At 43.5% G+C, this 22,156-nt stretch overlaps 1 protein-coding gene across 1 annotated transcript in view; it reads left to right on the forward strand.

The window, feature by feature from the left end:
• Positions 1–22,156, forward strand: part of LOC143805196 (ficolin-1-B-like) — a 113,858-nt gene that overhangs the window by 59,412 nt on the left and 32,290 nt on the right. Inside the window, exons 9-11 of the mRNA XM_077284174.1 lie at positions 11,920–11,973; positions 12,415–12,447; positions 13,172–13,299. Coding sequence (XP_077140289.1) covers positions 11,920–11,973; positions 12,415–12,447; positions 13,172–13,299 — 215 coding nt within the window. The remainder of the gene's footprint in view (positions 1–11,919; positions 11,974–12,414; positions 12,448–13,171; positions 13,300–22,156) is intronic.

The following is a 22,156-nucleotide window of genomic DNA, read 5'->3' on the forward strand; positions in this document are numbered from 1 at the left end:
GGCAATAAAAATAACCATCAGCCCGAGTAGGCTTTTAAGAATTAGTTGTAAGTGGACAATTTATAGGTTAGGAAATAATTACAAAACTAATTCTGCTATTATATCCCTAATAGGACCCTGCCTTACTGCAGAGGTTGGCACCCTGATAACGCAACTGGCACTCTCGCTCAACGAAGATTGGCCCTTATGTACCATATTAAGCATTATAAGACAATTAACTGCCAGCAAGAACGTGATGTACAACAATATAGGCAATGTAAGGCAACCAACAACATAAGCATAATCCAAAAGATCTCTCCAATAGCTGAAAACAGAACATCTGATAATAGGGAATGTCCTGTGGTGCTCTAATTAGCTATTCACCAGTATGGCTTCTGACAGGTCACTGATCCCTCACTGACCTGCCCGCTATTTTACATAATGAATATTATATATATTGAAAAGAAAATCCCCTTCTGCAAGCAGGTGCTGGCAATGGTGCCAGCGCTGCAGCACGATTGCATCTATAATGTGTATTTAATTCTTTTCTTTGATGGTATCCATAAATTCATTATAAAAAAAAAAAATCAGTTTGAAAATGTCACTGGCATTATCTTGCTACAGAAAAAATAAATGGCCTCCTCCAAGATGGCGCCGTTGGCGCCTGCGCAGTAGCAGCTATCGGATCGCCAATAGCTGCTACTGTGCAGGCGCGGCCGGGGCAATTTTCAAACTGATTTTTTTTTAATTGAATTTATGGATATCAAAGAAAATAATTAAATATACGTTATAGAAGTGATCATGCTGCAGCGCAGGCGCCGCCACCTGCCTGCAGAAAGGGATTTTTTTTTCAATACATACAATAATCGGTGACCTGTCAGAAGCCATACAGATGAATAGCTAATTAGAGCACCACATAAAGCCACACCCACAAACTTGCCTACAGTCCCATCCACAGTCCGGCCCCAAAGCACGAGAACCTCATTAACTCAAAACTGAAAATAATGATTAAACAACAACCACACGATGGATTTCATCAACCAAGGTATCATTGTAATCAGTATAATGGTGCAGACCTGACACTGTCTGTAGGTTACTGAGCACAGTCCTGCTGACATGTTCCCTTTAAAGCCGCTTGCGTTACAACACTGTGTTTCATTAGGATTGCGCACATGGAGAAGGTTATCGGTATGCAGGCGTGTGCCAAAAGACTCCAAAGACATACTGATAGGGAATTTACTCCATAAAAACAGAAGAGAACATTTCCATCGTACTCACATTTTAGGAAACCCGTCTTTATTTTCCAGAGTGCCATTATAATGTTGCTCACCGACCAGAAATATCCAGTGCAAATTAAGAGGTGGACAAGCACATCTGATAATAAAAAATCTTCAAGCTTTATTCCAAATACATATCTTTAAAAATTTAGTCACAGAGCAAGAATACTGAGGTGTTATAACCACCCAAAAAACACCAAACCGCATCTTATCATGTGCTAACTAATTAATCAAGTCTTGTAGCAAATTATAAGGGAACACTCTCCATAGTTAGAGTTGGAAGAGAAGAGAGAAAAACCACACAGATAACATGTACACCGATGAAGTGTATCAACAGCTACCAAACATAGAGCATTACTATAATATGGTAAAGACAACTATATATACTGTATACAGTATATGAAGAAATGGCAAATTCATAATTGTTGTAAACTGCATTCAGTATATACACTCACCGGCCACTTTATTAGGTACACCATGCTAGTAACGGGTTGGACCCCCTTTTGCCTTCAGAACTGCCTCAATTCTTCGTGGCATAGATTCAACAAGGTGCTGGAAGCATTCCTCAGAGATTTTGGTCCATATTGACATGATGGCATCACACAGTTGCCGCAGATTTGTCGGCTGCACATCCCAAAGATGCTCCATACAAGGCAGGATGGATCCATGCTTTCATGTTGTTTACGCCAAATTCTGACCCTACCATCCGAATGTCGCAGCAGAAATCGAGACTCATCAGACCAAGCAACGTTTTTCCAATCTTCTACTGTCCAATTTCGATGAGCTTGTACAAATTGTAGCCTCAGTTTCCTGTTCTTAGCTGAAAGGAGTGGTACCCGGTGTGGTCTTCTGCTGCTGTAGCCCATCTGCCTCAAAGTTCGATGCACTGTGCGTTCAGAGATGCTCTTAGGCCTACCTTGGTTGTAACGGGTGGCGATTTGAGTCACTGTTGCCTTTCTATCAGCTCGAACCAGTCTGCCCATTCTCCTCTGACCTCTGGCATCAACAAGGCATTTCCGCCCACAGAACTGCCGCTCACTGGATTTTTTTTCTTTTTCGGACCATTCTCTGTAAACCCTAGAGATGGTTGTGCGTGAAAATCCCAGTAGATCAGCAGTTTCTGAAATACTCAGACCAGCCCTTCTGGCACCAACAACCATGCCACGTTCAAAGGCACTCAAATCACCTTTCTTCCCCATACTGATGCTCGGTTTGAACTGCAGGAGATTGTCTTGACCATGTCTACATGCCTAAATGCACTGAGTTGCCGCCATGTGATTGGCTGATTAGAAATTAAGTGTTAACAAGAAGTTGGACAGGTGTACCTAATAAAGTGGCCGGTGAGTGTATATATTGTGTCATTTCTGTAGTTCTGTAGCATTTCAGGTAACCTATAAAGAAAATAGAAATTACCGCCATATTGTGATGGGTAAATAAGATTAAACTAATCTACTATATAAAGCTGAATGTGCATGTGTGTGTGTGCGTGTGTGTGTTTGTGTGTGTGGATGTGTGTATGTCCGGGATTGGCATCTGCATCGTTGCAGCTACAGCCACAAAATTTTGCACAGTCACACGGCTGGATCCCGAGAGCGTCATAGGCTATGTTGTGAGGCGAAATTTTAACCCCGCGCGTTCCAATTCACCAAACAATTTTGCCCTATCTACATAATGTGGAAAAAGTGAAAGGAAAAGTGTTGGAGGCAAATTGACAGCTGCCAGATGTGAACAAGGGGCACTTAAAGAATGAGAGCGATGGCGCCAAAGAGTATATACCGTACAGTTGCTAAGGTGGGGCCCCGACATGGGATACTCACCACACACGGGGATATGAACACACACACAAAATGCGCCACACACTACCACGTGCTTGAACACATATATCACCCTCAGCACACATATAACCACACATACACCAACCTCGCCACATAAAAGTCGAAACACAAAACTCACCGCTAAAAACTCGCCATGAGCAAAACTCGCCACATGCAAAACTCGCCACATGCAAAACTCACCACACGTGCAAAACTCACCTCATGGAGAACTCGCCACATGCAAAACTTGCACATGCAGAAAAATTGCCACATGCACAAAAGTTGCAACACATGCAAAAGTTGCCTCACACAAAACTTGCACATACTCAAAACGCACCACACATAAAACTCGCCACGCCCAAAACTCACCATGCGCAAAACTTGCTGCACACAACTTGCTACACTAACCTGTCACATGCATGTCGCCACACGCAACTCAACACACACAACGTGACACATGAAACTCGCCCTAAAACACACACAAGTCTGGTATTATCCTTCAAAAATAAAAATCTGATTAATAAGCAGACAAACTACAAGAGCAACAAATGTACCATATAGGAAATACGGCAGCTGTCAGTCACATGACCTCTCTATTATGTGTATGTGTGAGCTAATATATACTGCCAGGGGGAGGGCTTCCTGTTGGCTGGGGATTTATCAGGCTGCCAATTTAGCTTACAAATACTGAGGTAAAAATATTGACCAAATAACGTGTGAACGAGGTCTAATACAGGAGGAGATGATGCACAGATATATACTATATACAGGAGGAGATAACACACAGGTATATACTATATACAGGGGAGATGACACACACATATATACTATATAAAGGGGAGATGACACACAGGTATATACTATATACAGGAGGAGATGACATACAGGTATAAACTATATACAGGTGGAGATGACACACACATATACTATATACAGGGGAGATGAAACACAGGTATATACTATATACCAGACGAGATGACACACTGGTATATACTATATACAGGAGGAGATGACACACTGGTATATACTATATACAGGAGGAGATGACACACTGGTATATACTATATACAGGGGAGATGACATACAGGTACATACTATATACAGGGGAGAAGACACACAGGTATATACTATATAAAGGAGGAGATGACACACAGGTATATACTATATACAGGAGGAGATGACATACAGGTACATACTATATACAGGAGGAGATGACACACAGGTATATACTATATACAGGAGGAGATGACATACAGGTACATACTATATACAGGGGAGATGACACACACATATATACTATATACAGGGGAGATGACACACAGGTATATACTATATACAGGAGGAGATGACACAGGTACATACTATATACAGGAGCAGATGACACACAGGTATATACTATATACAGGAGGAGATGACATACAGGTATATACTATATACAGGGGAGATGACACACACATATATACTATATACAGGGGAGATGACACACAGGTATATACTATATACAGGAGGAGATGACATACAGGTATATACTATATACAGGAGGAGATGACACACACATATATACTATATACAGGTGAGATGACACACAGGTATATACTATATACCGGAGGAGATGACACACTGGTATATACTATATACAGGGGAGATGACATACAGGTACATACTATATACAGAGGAGATGACACACAGGTATATACTATATACAGGGGAGATGACACACAGGTATATACTATATACAGGGGAGATGACACACAGGTATATACTATATACAGGAGGAGATGACATACAGGTATATACTATATACAGGGGAGATGACACACAGGTATATACTATATACAGGGGGAGATGACACACAGGTATATACTACGTATATACAGTAGATGACACACAGGTATATACTATATACAGGAGGAGATGACATACAGGTATATACTATATACAGGGGAGATAACACACAGGTATATACTATATACAGGGAGATGACACACATATATACTATATACAGGAGGAGATGACACACAGATATATACTATATACAGGAGCAGATGACACACAAGTATATACTATATACAGGAGGAGATAACACACAGGTATATACTATATACAGGAGGACATGACATATAGGTACATACTATATACAGGAGGAGATGACACAGGTATATACTATATACAGGAGCAGATGACACACAGGTATATACTATATACAGGAGATGACTTACAGGTATATACTATATACAGGAGGAGATGACACAGGTATATACTATATACAGGAGGAGATGACATACAGGTATATACTATATGCAGGAGGAGATGACACACGTATATACTATATACAGGAGGACATGACATACAGGTATATACTATATAAAAGAGGAGATGACACATAGGTATATAGAGGAGATGACATACAGCAGGTATATACTATATACAGGGAAGATGACATACAGGTATATACTATATACAGGAGATGACATACAGGTATATACTATATATAGGAGGAGATGACATACAGGTATATAGTATATACAGAAGAGATGACATACAGGTATATACTATATACAGGAGGAGATAACACACAGGTATATACTATATACAGGGGAGATGACACACACATATATACTATATAAAGGGGAGATGACACACAGGTATATACAATATACAGGAGGAGATGACACAGCAGGTATATACTATTTACAGGGGAGATGACATACAGGTATATACTATATACAGGAGATAAGATACAGGTGTATACTATATATAAGGGAGATGACAAACATGTACAGTATATACTGAGGGGAAAATGAGAGGTGTGAGGTGAAAATGAGGGGTGTGAGGTGAAATTGAAAAGGTGTGAGAGTGCAAAATGAGAGGAGTGAGGGAAAATAGTGGAGTGATCGGAAAATGACAGATGTGAGGTCAAAATGACAAGTGTTAGGGGGGAATGAGAGAAGTGAGGGGGAAAATGAGAGGTGTAAAGGAGAAAATGAGAGATGTGAGGGGGAAAATGAGAGACGTGATGGGAAAATAAGAAAAGTGAGGTGTTATAACTAACCACAGATATTTACTATGCCCAGGCAACGCTGGGCTCTTCAGCTAGTTAATAATAATAATAATAATAATAATAATAATAATTTTATTTATACAGCGCTAACATATTCCGCAGTGCTTTACAAATGATAGAGGGGATTTGTACAGACAATAGACATTAAAGCATAACAAAAATCACAGTTCAAAACAGATACCAAGAGGAATGAGGACCCTGCTCGCAAGCTTACAAACTATGAGGAAAAAGGGGAGACACGAGAGGTGGATGGTAACAATTGCTTTTGTTGTTTGGACCAGCCATAGTGTAAGGATCGAGTGTTCATGTAAAGCTGCATGAACCAGGTAACAGCCTAAGTATGTATGTATGAGAACATGATGCAAGGAACCTGATTTTGGTTTAACTTGCGTTGAGGCGGTAGGCCAGTCTGAACAAGTGCGTTTTTAGGGCACGCTTAAAACTGTGGAGATTGGGGATTAATCGTATTATCCTGGGTAGTGCATTCCAAAGAATTGGCGAAGCACGAGAAAAGTCTTGGAGACGGGAGTGGGAGGTTCTGGTTATTGAGGATGCTAACCTCAGGTCATTAGCAGAACGGAGAGCATGGGTAGGGTGGTAGGCTGAGACCAAAGAGGAGATGTAGGGTGGTGCTGAGCCATGGAGCGCTTTGTGAATGAGGGTAATAGTTTTGTACTGGATTCTGGAGTGGATGGGTAACCAGTGTAATGACTGGCACAGGGTAGAGGCATCGGTGTAATGGTTGGTGAGGAATATGATCCTGGCAGCAGCATTCAGTACAGATTGGAGCGGGAAGAGTTTGGTAAGAAAGAGGCCTTTTAGGAGAGAGTTACAAAAGTCCAGATGAGAATGAATGAGTGAAACAGTAAGAGTTTTTGCAGAGTCGAATGTTAGAAAAGAGCGAATTCTAGAAATGTTTTTGAGATGCAGATAAGAAGAGCGAGCCAATGATCGGATGTGGGGGGTGAAGGAAAGCTCGGAATCAAGTATGACCCCAAGGCAGCGGGCATGTTGCTTGGGAGTAATGGTGGAACCACACACGGAGATGGCAATGTCAGGCAATGGTAGGTTAGTAGAGGGAGAGAACACAAGGAGTTTAGTTTTTGACAGGTTCAGTTTCAATAGAGGGAGGACAGGATGCTAGAGACAGTGGTAAGACAATCACTGGTGTTTTCTATAAAGGCAGGCGTGAGATCAGGAGAAGAAGTGTATAATTGGGTGCCATCAACATAGAGATGGTACTGGAACCCAAATCTACTGATTGTTTGTCCAATAATTAATTACCCGTTAGGGTCAATGAGTATAGGGCAGGCATCTTTATCAGGGGTAAAAACCGAAGGTCTTAATGACCACATGACATCAACCAGAACAGAAAACAAGGGACCACCTAGATGAAGCAGCCAAAGTGAAGTTGATCGTTTAAACCATGAGGGGCAATCATGCTCATACAATACATCCATTTCACCTTTTTTCTGCTAATTACAATCCCAGTTGCCCTCCTGGGTGATGGTGTGATCTCCTCAATAGCACTGACGCTAAAACAACTCAAATTCCCACTATGTACTTCTCTGACGTGAAATGGAAGTGTCTCTAGCATGTCTGATATCACCCAGATGTCCACTATTCTTTTTCTAAATTCTCTCTTCGACTTTCCAATATAATCTATTGGGCCTGAACACTTAATCGGGTCAATCACCCCTTGGGCTACCTCATTAATCAGGTAGACCACCTCTTGGGCTACCTCATCAATCAGGTAGATCACCCCATGGGCTACCTCATTATTCAGGTAGACCACCCCTTGAGCTACCTCATCAATCAGGTAGATCACCCCATGGGCTACCTCATTATTCAGGTAGACCACCCCTTGGGCTACCACATTAATTAGGTAGACCACCCCATGGGCTACCTCATTATTCAGGTAGACCACCCCGTGGTATACTTCATCAATCAGGTAGATCACACTATGGGCTACCTCATCAATCAGGTAGATCACCCCATGGGCTAACTCATTATTCAGGTAGGCCACCCCTTGGGCTACATCTTCAATCAGGTAGACCACCCCTTGGGCTACCTCATCAATCAAGTAGATCACCCCTTGGGCTACCTCATTATTCAGGTAGGCCACCCCTTGAGCTACCTCATTAATCAGGTAGACCTATCCCTTGAGCTACCTCATTAATCAGGTATACCACCCCTTGGGTTTTACAATTGGCAGAGTGCATACATTGATATACTCTTCCAGTTGTTGCACTTTGAAAAGTCTCAGCAGCTCGAATAATGACAGTAGATGCAGTTGCCACACCTAAACGTACCAATACTTCTATGATCCAACCAGGTTTTGGCTGGTCTAGGAAGAATATACATGCTATGCACTGATAAGATGATTTGATGGTGATTTTGACCCTCTGGGTGGCCCACGCTATGTTGGTGGTAATTATTGAATTTCAATATACAGTATTTAATAAAGGTTATCTTTTAGATGGTGCTTTTTTTCTCCTTTTGAATATTTGTACCGGCTACACCTTTCTTTGGTTACTCCTAGCAAATATTATCTCTATATTAACTACTTAACAAATACCAGTGTACTAAGACCAAAAAGACTAATAATAACATTATATGAAAATGAAATATTACCGCCAGATCCTGAACGCATACCAGGTGAGTGAAGAGTACTGCTATTCAGTGACCGTTAAGTGCTAGATACCAATTCTAAGTAAAGGAAAGACTAGCAGCCATAGGGTAGTAGGTATGCGAGGTGGGGGTGAAATGTTGAAATGTTGCTCACCTGATATAGATTGTCACAACTGGAATTTATGCTTTTTAATTGAGTCAGTCATTGCAGTCCACCAGCAGACAGAAAATCCTCTTCTTCTACACAAAATGCACAATGAAATGGAGGAAAGGTGATAGAGTTACCGCGCTGTGGAAGTAGAGGAAGAATCCAGACTCCGGTGTAGTAAAGAAGTAGTTTTATCGCTCATAAGGAGCAATTTTTCATAGATAAACTGCATGTAACTGTAACACCACAGGGCCCAGGTTGTTATAGTGGCATTGCTTTCCTCACAGTGAGAGTGATGTCACACTTGGAAGCAAGGGAAGATCTCTTCTATCAGGTAAACACAAACATGCAACATGTTCACACTCCAGGCCAGAAGGGGGAGCTTTGAACCCGGTTTTCAGGGGAGCTGCTCCTGATATACACTCACCGGCCACTTTATTAAGTACACCATGCTAGTAACGGGTTGGACCCCCTTTTGCCTTCAGAACTGCCTCAATTCTTCGTGGCATAGATTCAACGAGGTGCTGGAAGCATTCCTCAGAGATTTTGGTCCATATTGACATGATGGCATCACACAGTTGCCGCAGATTTGTCGGCTGCACATCCCAAAGATGCTCCATACAAGGCAGGATGGATCCATGCTTTCATGTTGTTTACGCCAAATTCTGACCCTACCATCCGAATGTCGCAGCAGAAATCGAGACTCATCAGACCAAGCAACGTTTTTCCAATCTTCTACTGTCCAATTTCGATGAGCTTGTACAAATTGTAGCCTCAGTTTCCTGTTCTTAGCTGAAAGGAGTGGTACCCGGTGTGGTCTTCTGCTGCTGTAGCCCATCTGCCTCAAAGTTCGACGCACTGTGCGTTCAGAGATGCTCTTAGGCCTACCTTGGTTGTAACGGGTGGCGATTTGAGTCACTGTTGCCTTTCTATCAGCTCGAACCAGTCTGCCCATTCTCCTCTGACCTCTGGCATCAACAAGGCATTTCCGCCCACAGAACTGCCGCTCACTGGATTTTTTTTCTTTTTCGGACCATTCTCTGTAAACCCTAGAGATGGTTGTGCGTGAAAATCCCAGTAGATCAGCAGTTTCTGAAATACTCAGACCAGCCCTTCTGGCACCAACAACCATGCCACGTTCAAAGGCACTCAAATCACCTTTCTTCCCCATACTGATGCTCGGTTTGAACTGCAGGAGATTGTCTTGACCATGTCTACATGCCTAAATGCACTGAGTTGCCGCCATGTGATTGGCTGATTAGAAATTAAGTGTTAACAAGAAGTTGGAGAGGTGTACCTAATAAAGTGGCCGGTGAGTGTATATTCTGGCTGGAGGGGAAGTCAGTGAGTAGTCTGTCAGGAGGACAGAGAAGAGAGCAGTCAGACAGTGGGTGTCAGAAGGTCTGATGGGGCTGTGTAGCCAGAGTTGCTTCAGCTCCTGGAGAAAGAGAATAAAGAAGGAAAGAACAAATTGTAGAGAACGTGCAGGAGAGCAAAGCACAGGAGAGTGACATCTGGGAAGGATAGCTGTGACTGGGCTACCTCCCTGGCAGAGCGCAGATACCGGTAGCCGGAAGACCGAGGTTGTGTCAGACTTTAGGAGGCACAGCAGAAACCTGCAGGACAGCTGGACTCTGCGTTACCTGTCCGCCCTAATATCCAGGAGGCACAGTGGCGCATTTAGCCCGGTTCGTGATAGAGACCCTATAAAAAGGCTCGAGCCAGCTGTCATATGGGTTTGTGTCCCACCTTTATAGAGGACAAAGAGGAACTGTGAGGACCTTGCTAGAAGTCATAGGCAGTAAGTGACTACAATACCACCGCGCTATGAGGAAGGCTTTCATCTCCACCTGATAAAGGGACTCCGAACTTGCTTCCAAGCCGGCCGGACACTGCTTGTACCTGTGATCTGGTGCCCTGGACTGTGGATACCTGAAGTCTCCAGTAAACCAGGTAAAGAAACTGCAAACCTGTGTCCTCGTTCTTTACTGCACCATTCACTATCTTCACCTACATACCGGGAGCCCTGGGGACCTACTTCATCTGTGGGAAGTGATACCATCCTAGCTGCCATGACATCACCCCAGAGGACCCCTTTAAGCAGCGTCGGTCCCTACTGACCGAATACCACAGGTGGCGTCACGAACACAAACTTTATTACAACTCCCTTAAAAGACCTTTCCCTTTTACTTGGGCTCCCAGGGCCATGGACCAGGTCACCGCCACCATGACATCCCCGAGTACCCCACGGCCCTGGCGGGCGACTCATAACAGCAGAAGTTTATATTGGAAAAAAAGCTAATCCCAGAATGAAATGCGTAAAAAAAGTAATTCTTCCTCTCCTGCAGCAGCGCGGTCACTCTAACGCCTTTCCTCCATTTCATTGTGCAGATACCAGTTCTACACAGGAATCTTTAGACCATATGAGTGACTACTGCACTCTTGGATCCAGTGACTCCTGGCTGAAGTGTAGACGCCCTCTGTCCTTTACTTCTCCATTCATCCCTGACCGTCACAACAACTTCTTTTAGCCACAACTTGTTTCAGTATAAATGTTGTTCAGAATTGTTTGGCTCCTAACTTCTGGCATGTGGCCTGGATGGAAGGACTAGTAAAGCCACTGAGACCTCCCAATAAGAATATGTGAACTGGAAGTGGTTTCTTCTCAACAGCACTGACCATCTAAGGTGGACGTTCTTAAATTGTAGTTCGAAGAATAGCAACGGGCGCCAGTCTGCATCTGCCACATCCACATATACCCAGGCCATGAGACTGCTCCTCTACCAGGGGGAGATCTAAATTTGGGTTAGGGGTAATTGTAAATGCAGCCAGAGAAACCAGATGCACTGCCCAATGCTAGTGACTGGAGACACCATAGGCCTATTAATATGCATTGTGGCTTATTGGCTAGTAGATTATCTAGGCATTCCGAATTTGTATTTGGCTCCTATCAGATGGATGCGGGAATATCACATCTCTACAGATATTTATATATTTTTCATTATTAAGGTGACCAAGGAGTGCCAGGTGGAAAAGGTGACATAGGACTAAGCGGAGAGAAAGGTAAGATTGTGCCATGTAGACATCTAATACAGGACCACATTCACTTGTCCAGGGGCCACGTCTGGTATTCATATGATGGGACTGAGCAGCAGAACCAGACAGTCTGTAGTGTGACATTCTATGTTATAGCGCCACTTGGTGTTTGCTTAGTTCATTTTGAGAATGTCCACCTTGTGTATCCCGTCCTGGGGGTCACACATGCTCAGTAGCTCAGCCCCATCACTCAGATGTAATGATGCCGGTCTTACATACAATGCTCAAATTCAATTTGTTAATAACATTTATCGACCAGTTAAGACTCACTGTGAATGGCTGGTATGTAGATGGATCTGGGTTTTCTGCTCCTACTGGGTGGATACATGAGGTATCACATCTCTCCTGTTCATTGGCCACAGATACCAATAAATTATTGTCACAGTCACTTTTATCATCCTTCTTTAGGAAGCAGAGGAGAAAAAGCTACAGAATATCAAGGTAAGAGATGGTTATGACTTAAACTAATTTACCAGGAGAAAGGACATATACGTTTCTATCGTTTCCAACTTCTGATCTGGTTGGGTTGATGAAGACTTTTTCTGGATACAACTTATTCTTTATTTTTTGGAAATAACTCTCCATTGCAGGTCATAATAAAAGGTCCACATTATTTATCCTGTACTGATCCTAAATTACATCCTGTATTATACTCCAGAGCTGCACTCATTATTCTGATGGTGCAGTCACTGTGTACATGCATTACATTACTGATCCTGTACTGATCCTGCGTTACATCCTGTATTATACTCCAGAGCTGCACTCACTATTCTGCTGGTGGGGTCACTGTGTACATACATTACATTACTTATCCTGTACTGATCCTGAGTTACATCCTGTACTATACTCCAGAGCTGCACTCACTATTCTGCTGGTACAGTCACTGTGTACATACATTACATTACTGTTCCTGTACTGATCCTGAGTTACATGCTGTATTATACTCCAGAGCTGCACTCACTATTCTGCTGGTGGGGTCACTGTGTACATACATTACATTACTTATCCTGTTCTGATCCTGAGTTACATCCTGTATTATACTCCAGAGCTGCACTCACTATTCTGCTGGTGCAGTTGCATTACTGATGCTTGTCCATTTGATATTCTCCTTAATATTTTGAGACAACATAAAAATAAAAAATGTAAATGTCCATCTATTTTATAGGTGCAAAGAACTGTAAGGAGCTGAGGGACCGAGGTGTTGTTTTCAGCGGCTGGTACACAATATACCCAGATGACATGCCGCCCTTGATGGTGCTGTGTGACATGGTCACGGATGGAGGAGGTTGGATAGTAAGTTTACGATGAGTATTACACTGCCAGTCATCTTCTCGATTCCTATCTGTCAAATACTGTAGCTTTGTGGTCATTTTCAGATCAGCAGCTGTAGAAATGGCAAAATAATCATATTATTGAATGGAAGAAGAAAAGTGAGAAGGGAGAGGGGAGATACAAAGGATTACGGTAATGGAGAAGAAGGTGAAAGATCTAATAAAAAAGCGTTGAAAGATCTGCGAGATAAGAAAGAATGGGACGGGATAGAGAATAAAGTTTTGATGTTAGGCTATTACAAGGAGGCATGGTACTAAAAATAATCTGAAGGAGGATAGAAATTGTTTGATCCATTTTTGTATTCGTGGCAGCTCTAGTTCCACTATAATTTAAATTAAGCTTTTTTCCTTTCAGGCCAGCAGGGGATAATGTTAGTTCTCCTTGCTGGCAGCGTGCTGCAGCTGCTGGTTTGCTAGGTCAGCTGATGTGGATGGTGACCACTCCCACCATCCTTTAAATGGTCACCTGATGCATCAGCTGACTGTTGGTGATAGAGTTATTCTATGGAGACCAGCCTTGTAGTTGCAGCTCTCTGGTGTCAGTGCTGTATCAGCTACTTCTGGTGTTCAGGGTCCTGTTTCCGTGTCCTCTGTGGAGCTTGGCAGCAGAGTCTGGAAGCTAAGTGTTGTGTTTTTACTTTGTCTTTCTCGTGCTTGTCAGCACCCCCTGTGTTGTACTATCCGCAATGGAGAAGCTAGCGCCCTTGCCGGCCAGTGCACTAGCCAGGGCAGTGCCACATGATAGCGAGGGACGGGGATCGTGATGGCGGCAGGGGGAAGGACCCGCTTAGGGAGTTAGGGGAGTGCAGGAACAGGCTCAGGTTGGAGCTCAGGAGGTGTCCTATCCCTCCTTCCCTATCGGTAGGGCCTTCCTCTCCCCATTTCCATCCCGTTGAGTGTGTGTTATGTCGTCTGCTGACTGAACTCCAGTGGGATCATGACAGAAATTGTCTGAATGAAATTGTCAAATCCATTATCGACAAAGCTTTGTTTTCAAAGAAAGATGGGAATACGGGGAGCATCCAGGCCCGGCCTACGAGTCTGCCCTACCACAAGATGGCCGCTGGGCTGCCGGCACACTGTGCTGCTTGGACCGGTCATGTATAGACAGACCAGGTACAGTCCCACAGGCTGGACGCGGCTTGCAGAGCTGTCCGGGATGTGCCAGCTTCTTCTTTCTATATTCAAATTTATTCAAGTCTTTCAGTCACGAATATATTTGAACACTGTGGCACAGACACTGAGGAAGAGCAGAGCAGCGCTCGTCAACCCGCGCCCCAACATGTAGCAGTGTGATGACATCAGCACGCTGCTGGAGGCGCAGAGGAGCAGAGACCATGCAGGCAGTGGTAAACATTCAGGGAGGATACAAAGATTTTATATTTCTCATTGTGGATGGGGTAAAGGACAATTGTAAAAGGGCCGGGTGCACAGTTTTACTAGAGGCAGTGTGGGGAGATGGGGGCTGCTTTATTCAGATGGGCAGTGTGTGGGGGAATATTTTGCAGAGGGGCAGTGTGTGGGGGAGATATTTTGTAGAGGGGCAGTGAATGTGTGTGAGAGGGGATATTTTGCAGAGTGGCAGTGTGTGTGGGGGGGTATTTTGCAGAGGTGTGGTGTATGGGGGAGATATTTTGCAGAGGGGTGGTGTGTGGGGGGAATATTTTGCAGAGGGGTGGTGTGTGGGGGAGGGATATTTTGCAGAGTGGTGTATGTGTGCACGGGGGGGGATATTTTGTAGAGGGGCAGTGTATGTGTGTGCGGGGGGGATATTTTGTAGAGGGGCAGTGTATGTGTTTGCGGGGGGGATATTTTGTAGAGGGGCAACATATGTGTGTACGGGGGGATATTTTGCATAGGGGCAGTGTAGGAGGAATATTTTGTAGAGGGGCAGTGTGGGGGGATGTTATGGAGCAGATCAATTATTTATTCAGGGGTGCAGCATGGGAGATATTTTTTATTTATCAGGCAGGGTATTGTGTCGGGAAGTGCTGTTGAAGACTGAGAACAGGGGAGTCTTGACTTTTGGATATGGGATGGACCCCACTCCTTCTTAAAACCACCATAACTACTGTAAACCTAGGTACTAAAATAAATACACAAACACATTATTTTGGTTGTCAAAATGGCCACAGCTTTTATTCAAATCACAGGATTAAATAATCACAGTAGGAGTCAGGTGGAGTGCTAGTACATTGGGATTCACAAGTACTGCGATATCCCCATCTGTCTGACATACAGCACCAGGACAGACAGCCATAAAGGGGCGGCACGCACTGGCTTGCCATTCAAGCAGAGCCAGTAAACTTTCAGGGCACCAATGACCCTATTATCCTCACTCCTGTGCTTAACCACTGTGCCCGCCCCTGATTGATGTTACCATTACAACGTCCTTGAGGCTGGCCACCAAAGCCGAGCCTGCTCACCACCATGAGGTTTTACATCCTCTATTAGTTAAAATGAGTCCACCTTAACTTGTCTGCAACTTCCACCTGACTCCTAAACCACAAAGCCGTGACGGGTTAAATATTCCAAGTCTCATTTGACACCTTTTTTTTTTTTTTATAAATAATTAAATCATTTTTGTAAACTTAAAAACTAGAAGTCCCTGCAAAAGCATTAATGGGACTAAACTTGGCAAACCCCCGACTCACAAAGAGTCATCCTACAGCGCTCAGGAGAGGAAAAACCCCCTGTGGAGGAAACCTCCAGGGAACCATGGCTGAAGGATTGCCCTTCCCTTGGGCTTAGAAGGTTACCACAAATAATAACTCTTTATAGCCAATATACAATTGAACATGGTACAAGATATACAATGACAAATTCAAAAATACAATGAAAAATTTATCATTATACAAGCAATAATTAAAAAGTTTAAAGATTATAAACAGGGCGGGAGGGCGGGTAATGTTTCCTCCTGTCCATCCTGTGAGAGAGAGAGGGAGAGCCAGAGTTGCCTCCCCTATATAAGCCCCACCCTCCTCACAGTAATACACCAGGCACAAACATCTAAACTTCCTCTTAAAGCAACAACACTCTTGTTTAAAATCTACACCGCAATACAAACAAAAGCTGCAGGAGTTCTCGGTCCACCCATCCCCAAGTCATGTCCACCTCCATCTAGTCTCCGGTGGTTTCTTGACTTTTGGATAAGGGATGGACCCCACTCCTTCTTAAAACCACCATAACTACTGTAAACCTAGGTACTAAAATAAATACACAAACACATTATTTTGGTTGTCAAAATGGCCACAGCTTTTATTCAAATCACAGGATTAAATAATCACAGTAGGAGTCAGGTGGAGTGCTAGTACATTGGGATTCACAAGTACTGCGATATCCCCATCTGTCTGACATACAGCACCAGGACAGACAGCCATAAAGGGGCGGCACGCACTGGCTTGCCATTCAAGCAGAGCCAGTAAACTTTCAGGGCACCAATGACCCTATTATCCTCACTCCTGTGCTTAACCACTGTGCCCGCCCCTGATTGATGTTACCATTACAACGTCCTTGAGGCTGGCCACCAAAGCCGAGCCTGCTCACCACCATGAGGTTTTACATCCTCTATTAGTTAAAATGAGTCCACCTTAACTTGTCTGCAACTTCCACCTGACTCCTAAACCGCCACCAGCGAGGCCATTTGACACCTTGAATGGACTCGACCCCCATCACCCATGCCTAATAAAGTCATCAACGAGTTCTGCATGCTATGGAAAGACTGTGCATATAAGTAACAAAATTCCAGGACTACAGATTAATTTTAACAATGCAACACTACCAAATTATGATCAATAATACGGTAACTACAGCAAAATAACAGCCGCTAAACATGCTGCAATGTGGATCCTATAATGGGTAATGCAGAAACTAAACCATAATAAAGGGGGTAGCCACAGTCTGACTACCTGTATAATGACATCTGTCATGCCTCAAAAACTATTATACCGCATGTATTGTAGCCAGCTCTAATAACTCACTAATTCACAGATTTTAGTTCTAGAAACCACCATTACATACAGTTGCTGGGCTGTGTAGTAACCAATTCTTAAACCCACTTACTATTACTACCCAAAAAGTGATGAGTGTATATAAAGAGAAAGATATTATAAACAAGGAGAAATTAAAAGCCATACACAATATAATATCAACATTATAACCGATCATTAAATAATTTGAACAATTTCTGTAATATTCGGACATAGTAAATGAAATAAGCCTATAGCAGAAAATTCTACAAAGGCATTATTAATAACCTTGCCACGCCATTGTTAATTGCTTTACAGGCATTTGATAACAAATACCATTAACCCTCTCCAACTGGGACAAAGGCATTGGGAATAGGCACATCGCCCTTCGTGTTAATGCGCTTGATTTCTTCACCCTTAGCCGCTCCCACTGGCTCAAGGGCATCGAGATGCACTTTATTACTTTTCCCTTAGTCACTCCCACTGACTCCAGGGCACCCATATTAGGTACATTGCTCTTCAGTTTAATTCCCCAGATTACTGCATTGTCCAGAGGACAACCTTGAAAGAAACAAGAGTTAGTCAATATAAACAGTCAAAATCTGTGCCTCAGCATTCTCAAGTCACATGAAAAAAGAGAGCGTCCTTGAAGCTAACGATTGTATTGAAATGCATGCCTTTTTTTTTTTTTTTAAGCTATTGTTCCTAGCTCATAGGACCCAATTTAATTTGTAGGCATGTAGAATATGATTGCCATGTCCACAGGGACTTTACCCTAACTGGGTCTTGTAGGATATAAATGCTTCTGGAGACCAGGGGGCCATACTGTGATGGTCACTCCTCCACACCAGGGGGCCATACCAAAGATGGCTACCCCTCCATACCAGGGGGTCATACTATGATGTACACCCCTCCATCCAGGGGTCATACCCGAGATGTTTTCTCCTCCACACAAAGGGTCATACTATGATGAATACCCCCCCTAAACAGAGGGTCCATACCTGAGATGGTTACCCCTACTGACCAAATCATAATTAGCTTCAAGGACCCACTAAAAAAGAAACAAATAAGTGCTTTTTTTTTTTTTAATACCTTTATTAAAACAAACATACAATAACCCAACAAAGCATAAATAACCTTAGCTCGCTGGGAGGAGTCCTTGAAGCTCATAAGATCTGGCGATTACCAAACATAAAGTGAACATAAAATGTACCAACAATTACTCCCAGCCGTTACCCCACCAGCTCGGGAGCACCATAACCACAGGGTTCCAATGTTCACTTGCACTTCCTGAGGATCCGACAAACCCTTGCCGAAACTCCCCTCCACATTTCACCAGATCCAGAACCATATTTAATACCAAACGGAAGAATCCATATCCCAATGGATCCCCCAGACCAATTTGCAACCAACTTCAAGGACCCCCCCAACTGCCCGGCTCCAGGTAATCCACTCAGTCTGTGCTATCCACCATCTTAGGTAATATAAAATTAAGCACTCGGTGGGTATACACCATTCCTGCAAATATATGAAGGGGACAATATAATTAAAACAGCATACAATAAAACATCAAAGCATAAAGAACATTAACATGCTGGGAGGAGTCCTTGAAGCTCATAAGATCTGGTGATTACCAAACAAAAAGTGAACATAAAATGTACCAATTACTCCCAGCCGTTACCCCACTAGCTCGGGAGCACCACAACCACAGGGTTCCAATGTTCACTTGAACTTCCTGAGGATTCAACAAACCCTTGCTGAAAATCCCCTCCACCATTCACCAGATCAAGAACCAAATTAAATTCCAAAAAGAGGAATCCATATCCCAATGGATCCCCCAGACCAATTTATAACCAACTTCAAGGACCCCCCCCCCCCCCCCAACTGCACAAGATGTGGGAGAAGTGAAGATGAAAACACCATGTAAGTTTACAACCAAGGTATATTACAGGTTGATACTGGAAAATGTCCCATCATAAGGTCAGATAAATTCGATGATGGGCAATGCTGTGTTATATGCTGTAACAATAAAGAAGCCGCCTGCTCCTCTACAGCAGTTACAGACAGGCTCTCTAACCACCAGCTGCACATATATCGTAAGAAAATATAATATGTAGGTCTAGTATAAGCTGCATGCAGCCATAAGTGTACGTGCAGAAAACTGCAAGGTCTGTGTCCCCAGTCAGTCACACCACCTACATACAATAGACAGGGCTGAAAACTGGGCCCATGATGTGTTCTCCAGAGCAAGGTGCAGCATCACACTAGGAGTGCCCACTCACTGCCCGCCATGTGCTGAGTTATTAGTGCCCACTCACTGCCCCGCCATGTGCTGAGCTATTAGTGCCCACTCACTGCCTCCGCCATGTGCTGAGCTATGTCCACTCACTGCCTGCCATATGCTGCATTATTAGTGCCCCACTCACCACCATGCCATGTGCTGAATTACTCCCTGAATATTTATTGACACCTGATAATATATATATAGTAAGGCTCCAGGTAATGCACTCAGGCTTGTGCTATCCACCATCTTAGATATATAGAAAAAGGGGGGTGGATATATCAGGCAGGACAGCATGCAACATAATAGGACTAAAGGCTGCCATATCTCCAGAAATAAAGCACGGATTTGGAAGTCATGCACAAATCATATATGCAGCAAGGAAAGTAACCTGGAGACCCAGGATCTAACATGTACTCAAAGTCTGTATACATGATAAGCATGCTGCACAGAGATGGAGCCTTTACTCTTATATCACATATATATAGTGAGAGTAACCTGTCACACTGGATCTGTACACCCAGCATCATCAGACTATTGTACAGAGATGAGGTTACATACAGGTCACCAGACTCCATAAATGGGAAGGGGGGGAATCAGAACACAGCAGCATGCAATGCACAGACATGAAGTGCAGCCTCTTACCCTCATATATATACGGTATATATATACACCATCCCATTACTGCTCCCTCTCACCAGTGACTAGTCCCTGTAACTGCCCAGCTCCGCGCTAGCAATAGCAGACACTGTATATGTCAATGCTCTGACCCATCACACTGATACCCAAAACTCATGAAGACTCTGTATAATACAGCAGAAATGTGATACAGCAGCCATGTCTGTAAGGAGGTCACACAGGAGCTGTCTCTGCAGTGTGTGAGGCAACTTGTAACAGACCCATGAAGGAACATGGCAGCTACATGAATCTCTGAGGTAATATTGCTCCCAAATAAGATGTAAGAGCTGAGACTACACTAATACATGATGAATGTGGAGTAGTATATCAGCCATGTCTGCAGGGAGGTACACATGAGGGAACATGGCGGCTACATGAATTTCTGAGGTAAAATTGATCCCATATATGATGTAGGAGCAGACACTACACTAATACATGATGTGTGAGGTGAATGTACTCCTATCAGCTATAATGTGAGGTGATAACCCCAGTATTATACTCCCTGACACTGCAGACATGTTTCCTTAATGTTTCCTCCTGTCCATCCTGTGAGAGAGAGAGGGAGAGCCAGAGTTGCCTCCCCTATATAAGCCCCACCCTCCTCACAGTAATACACCAGGCACAAACATCTAAACTTCCTCTTAAAGCAACAACACTCTTGTTTAAAATCTACACCGCAATACAAACAAAAGCTGCAGGAGTTCTCGGTCCACCCATCCCCAAGTCATGTCCACCTCCATCTAGTCTCCGGTGGTTTCTGGAGAGATGAGCTCTGGGCATGAAATCTAGTTGTAGGTCATATGATACAATTGTATATGGGGCTGACCTGACATTGTAATTGATCGCTGTACTAAGCTTGGTGATTTATTAATGTACTGACAGTGGGTCTGACGCCGCATTCAAGTACTGATAGTAGTTCTGGCACTGTTGACATGTATTGATGTTGGTTCTGGCTCTGCATTCTTGTATTGACAGTGGTTCTGGCACTACTTTTATGTGCTGATGATGGGTTTGTCACTGCATTCATGTACTGAAGATGGTTTTGGCGCATCATTCGTGTACTGACAGTGGTACTGATATTGAACACATTGTAAGGCAGTGACAGGTGTTATATGCGAGGGTCACTATGTGTCACCCAGGATGCGCCTAGAAGCGTATTGAGGCCGCTGGAGTGCATTGCAGTGCAAAATAAAAGTAAGTTAGATCTTGGACAAACTATTTGCCCAAGGCAAATTTAAGTATGGGCTTTTATTTTTGGAGCGATCTACAGGATGGTAGTGGGGCAGTTCGCTCCCTCCAGACCGGGTCTTACAAGTGACCCATGGCCACAGATTTCATTTAAAAACCCTGCAGCAAAGGGTTGGGGGTGTCAGTCTTGGTTTGCAAACTGCAGAGCAGGTGGCTTTGCAAGGCTCAGCCGGTGTGAAATAACACGGAGCCAAGTGGAGTCAAGAGGCCTGGCACCCCTCAGCGTGACACGGTCTGGTCTGAGATATGTATAATTATACCATATTATCTACATAAAATCAGTTTTGTGGTGACATATTTTGAGTACAAATCCTGTTTTATTTTTGTTTATAACATGGGCACGTGAGGAGGTAAATGGGCCATGGAATTCCCAATGTTTTATGTTGCTAGATTAAAGGGAATCTATCACCAGGTTCTTGCTTTGTTATCTAAGAGCAGTATGATGAAGGGACAGAGACCCTGATTCCAGCGATGTATCACTTACTGGGCTGCTTGGTATAGTTTTGATAAAATCACTGTTTTCTTTGCTGCAGATCTAGCAGTGCTCTGATTGCTGAGCCCTGTATAACCCTGCAGCTTTCTGTGTACAGTGTACATTGACAGAAGGATTGCTAATCATTGGTGTGGGAGGTGATACACAGAGA

This window comes from Ranitomeya variabilis, chromosome 2 (assembly GCF_051348905.1).
Source record: "Ranitomeya variabilis isolate aRanVar5 chromosome 2, aRanVar5.hap1, whole genome shotgun sequence".
NCBI classification, from domain to species: domain Eukaryota; kingdom Metazoa; phylum Chordata; class Amphibia; order Anura; family Dendrobatidae; genus Ranitomeya; species Ranitomeya variabilis.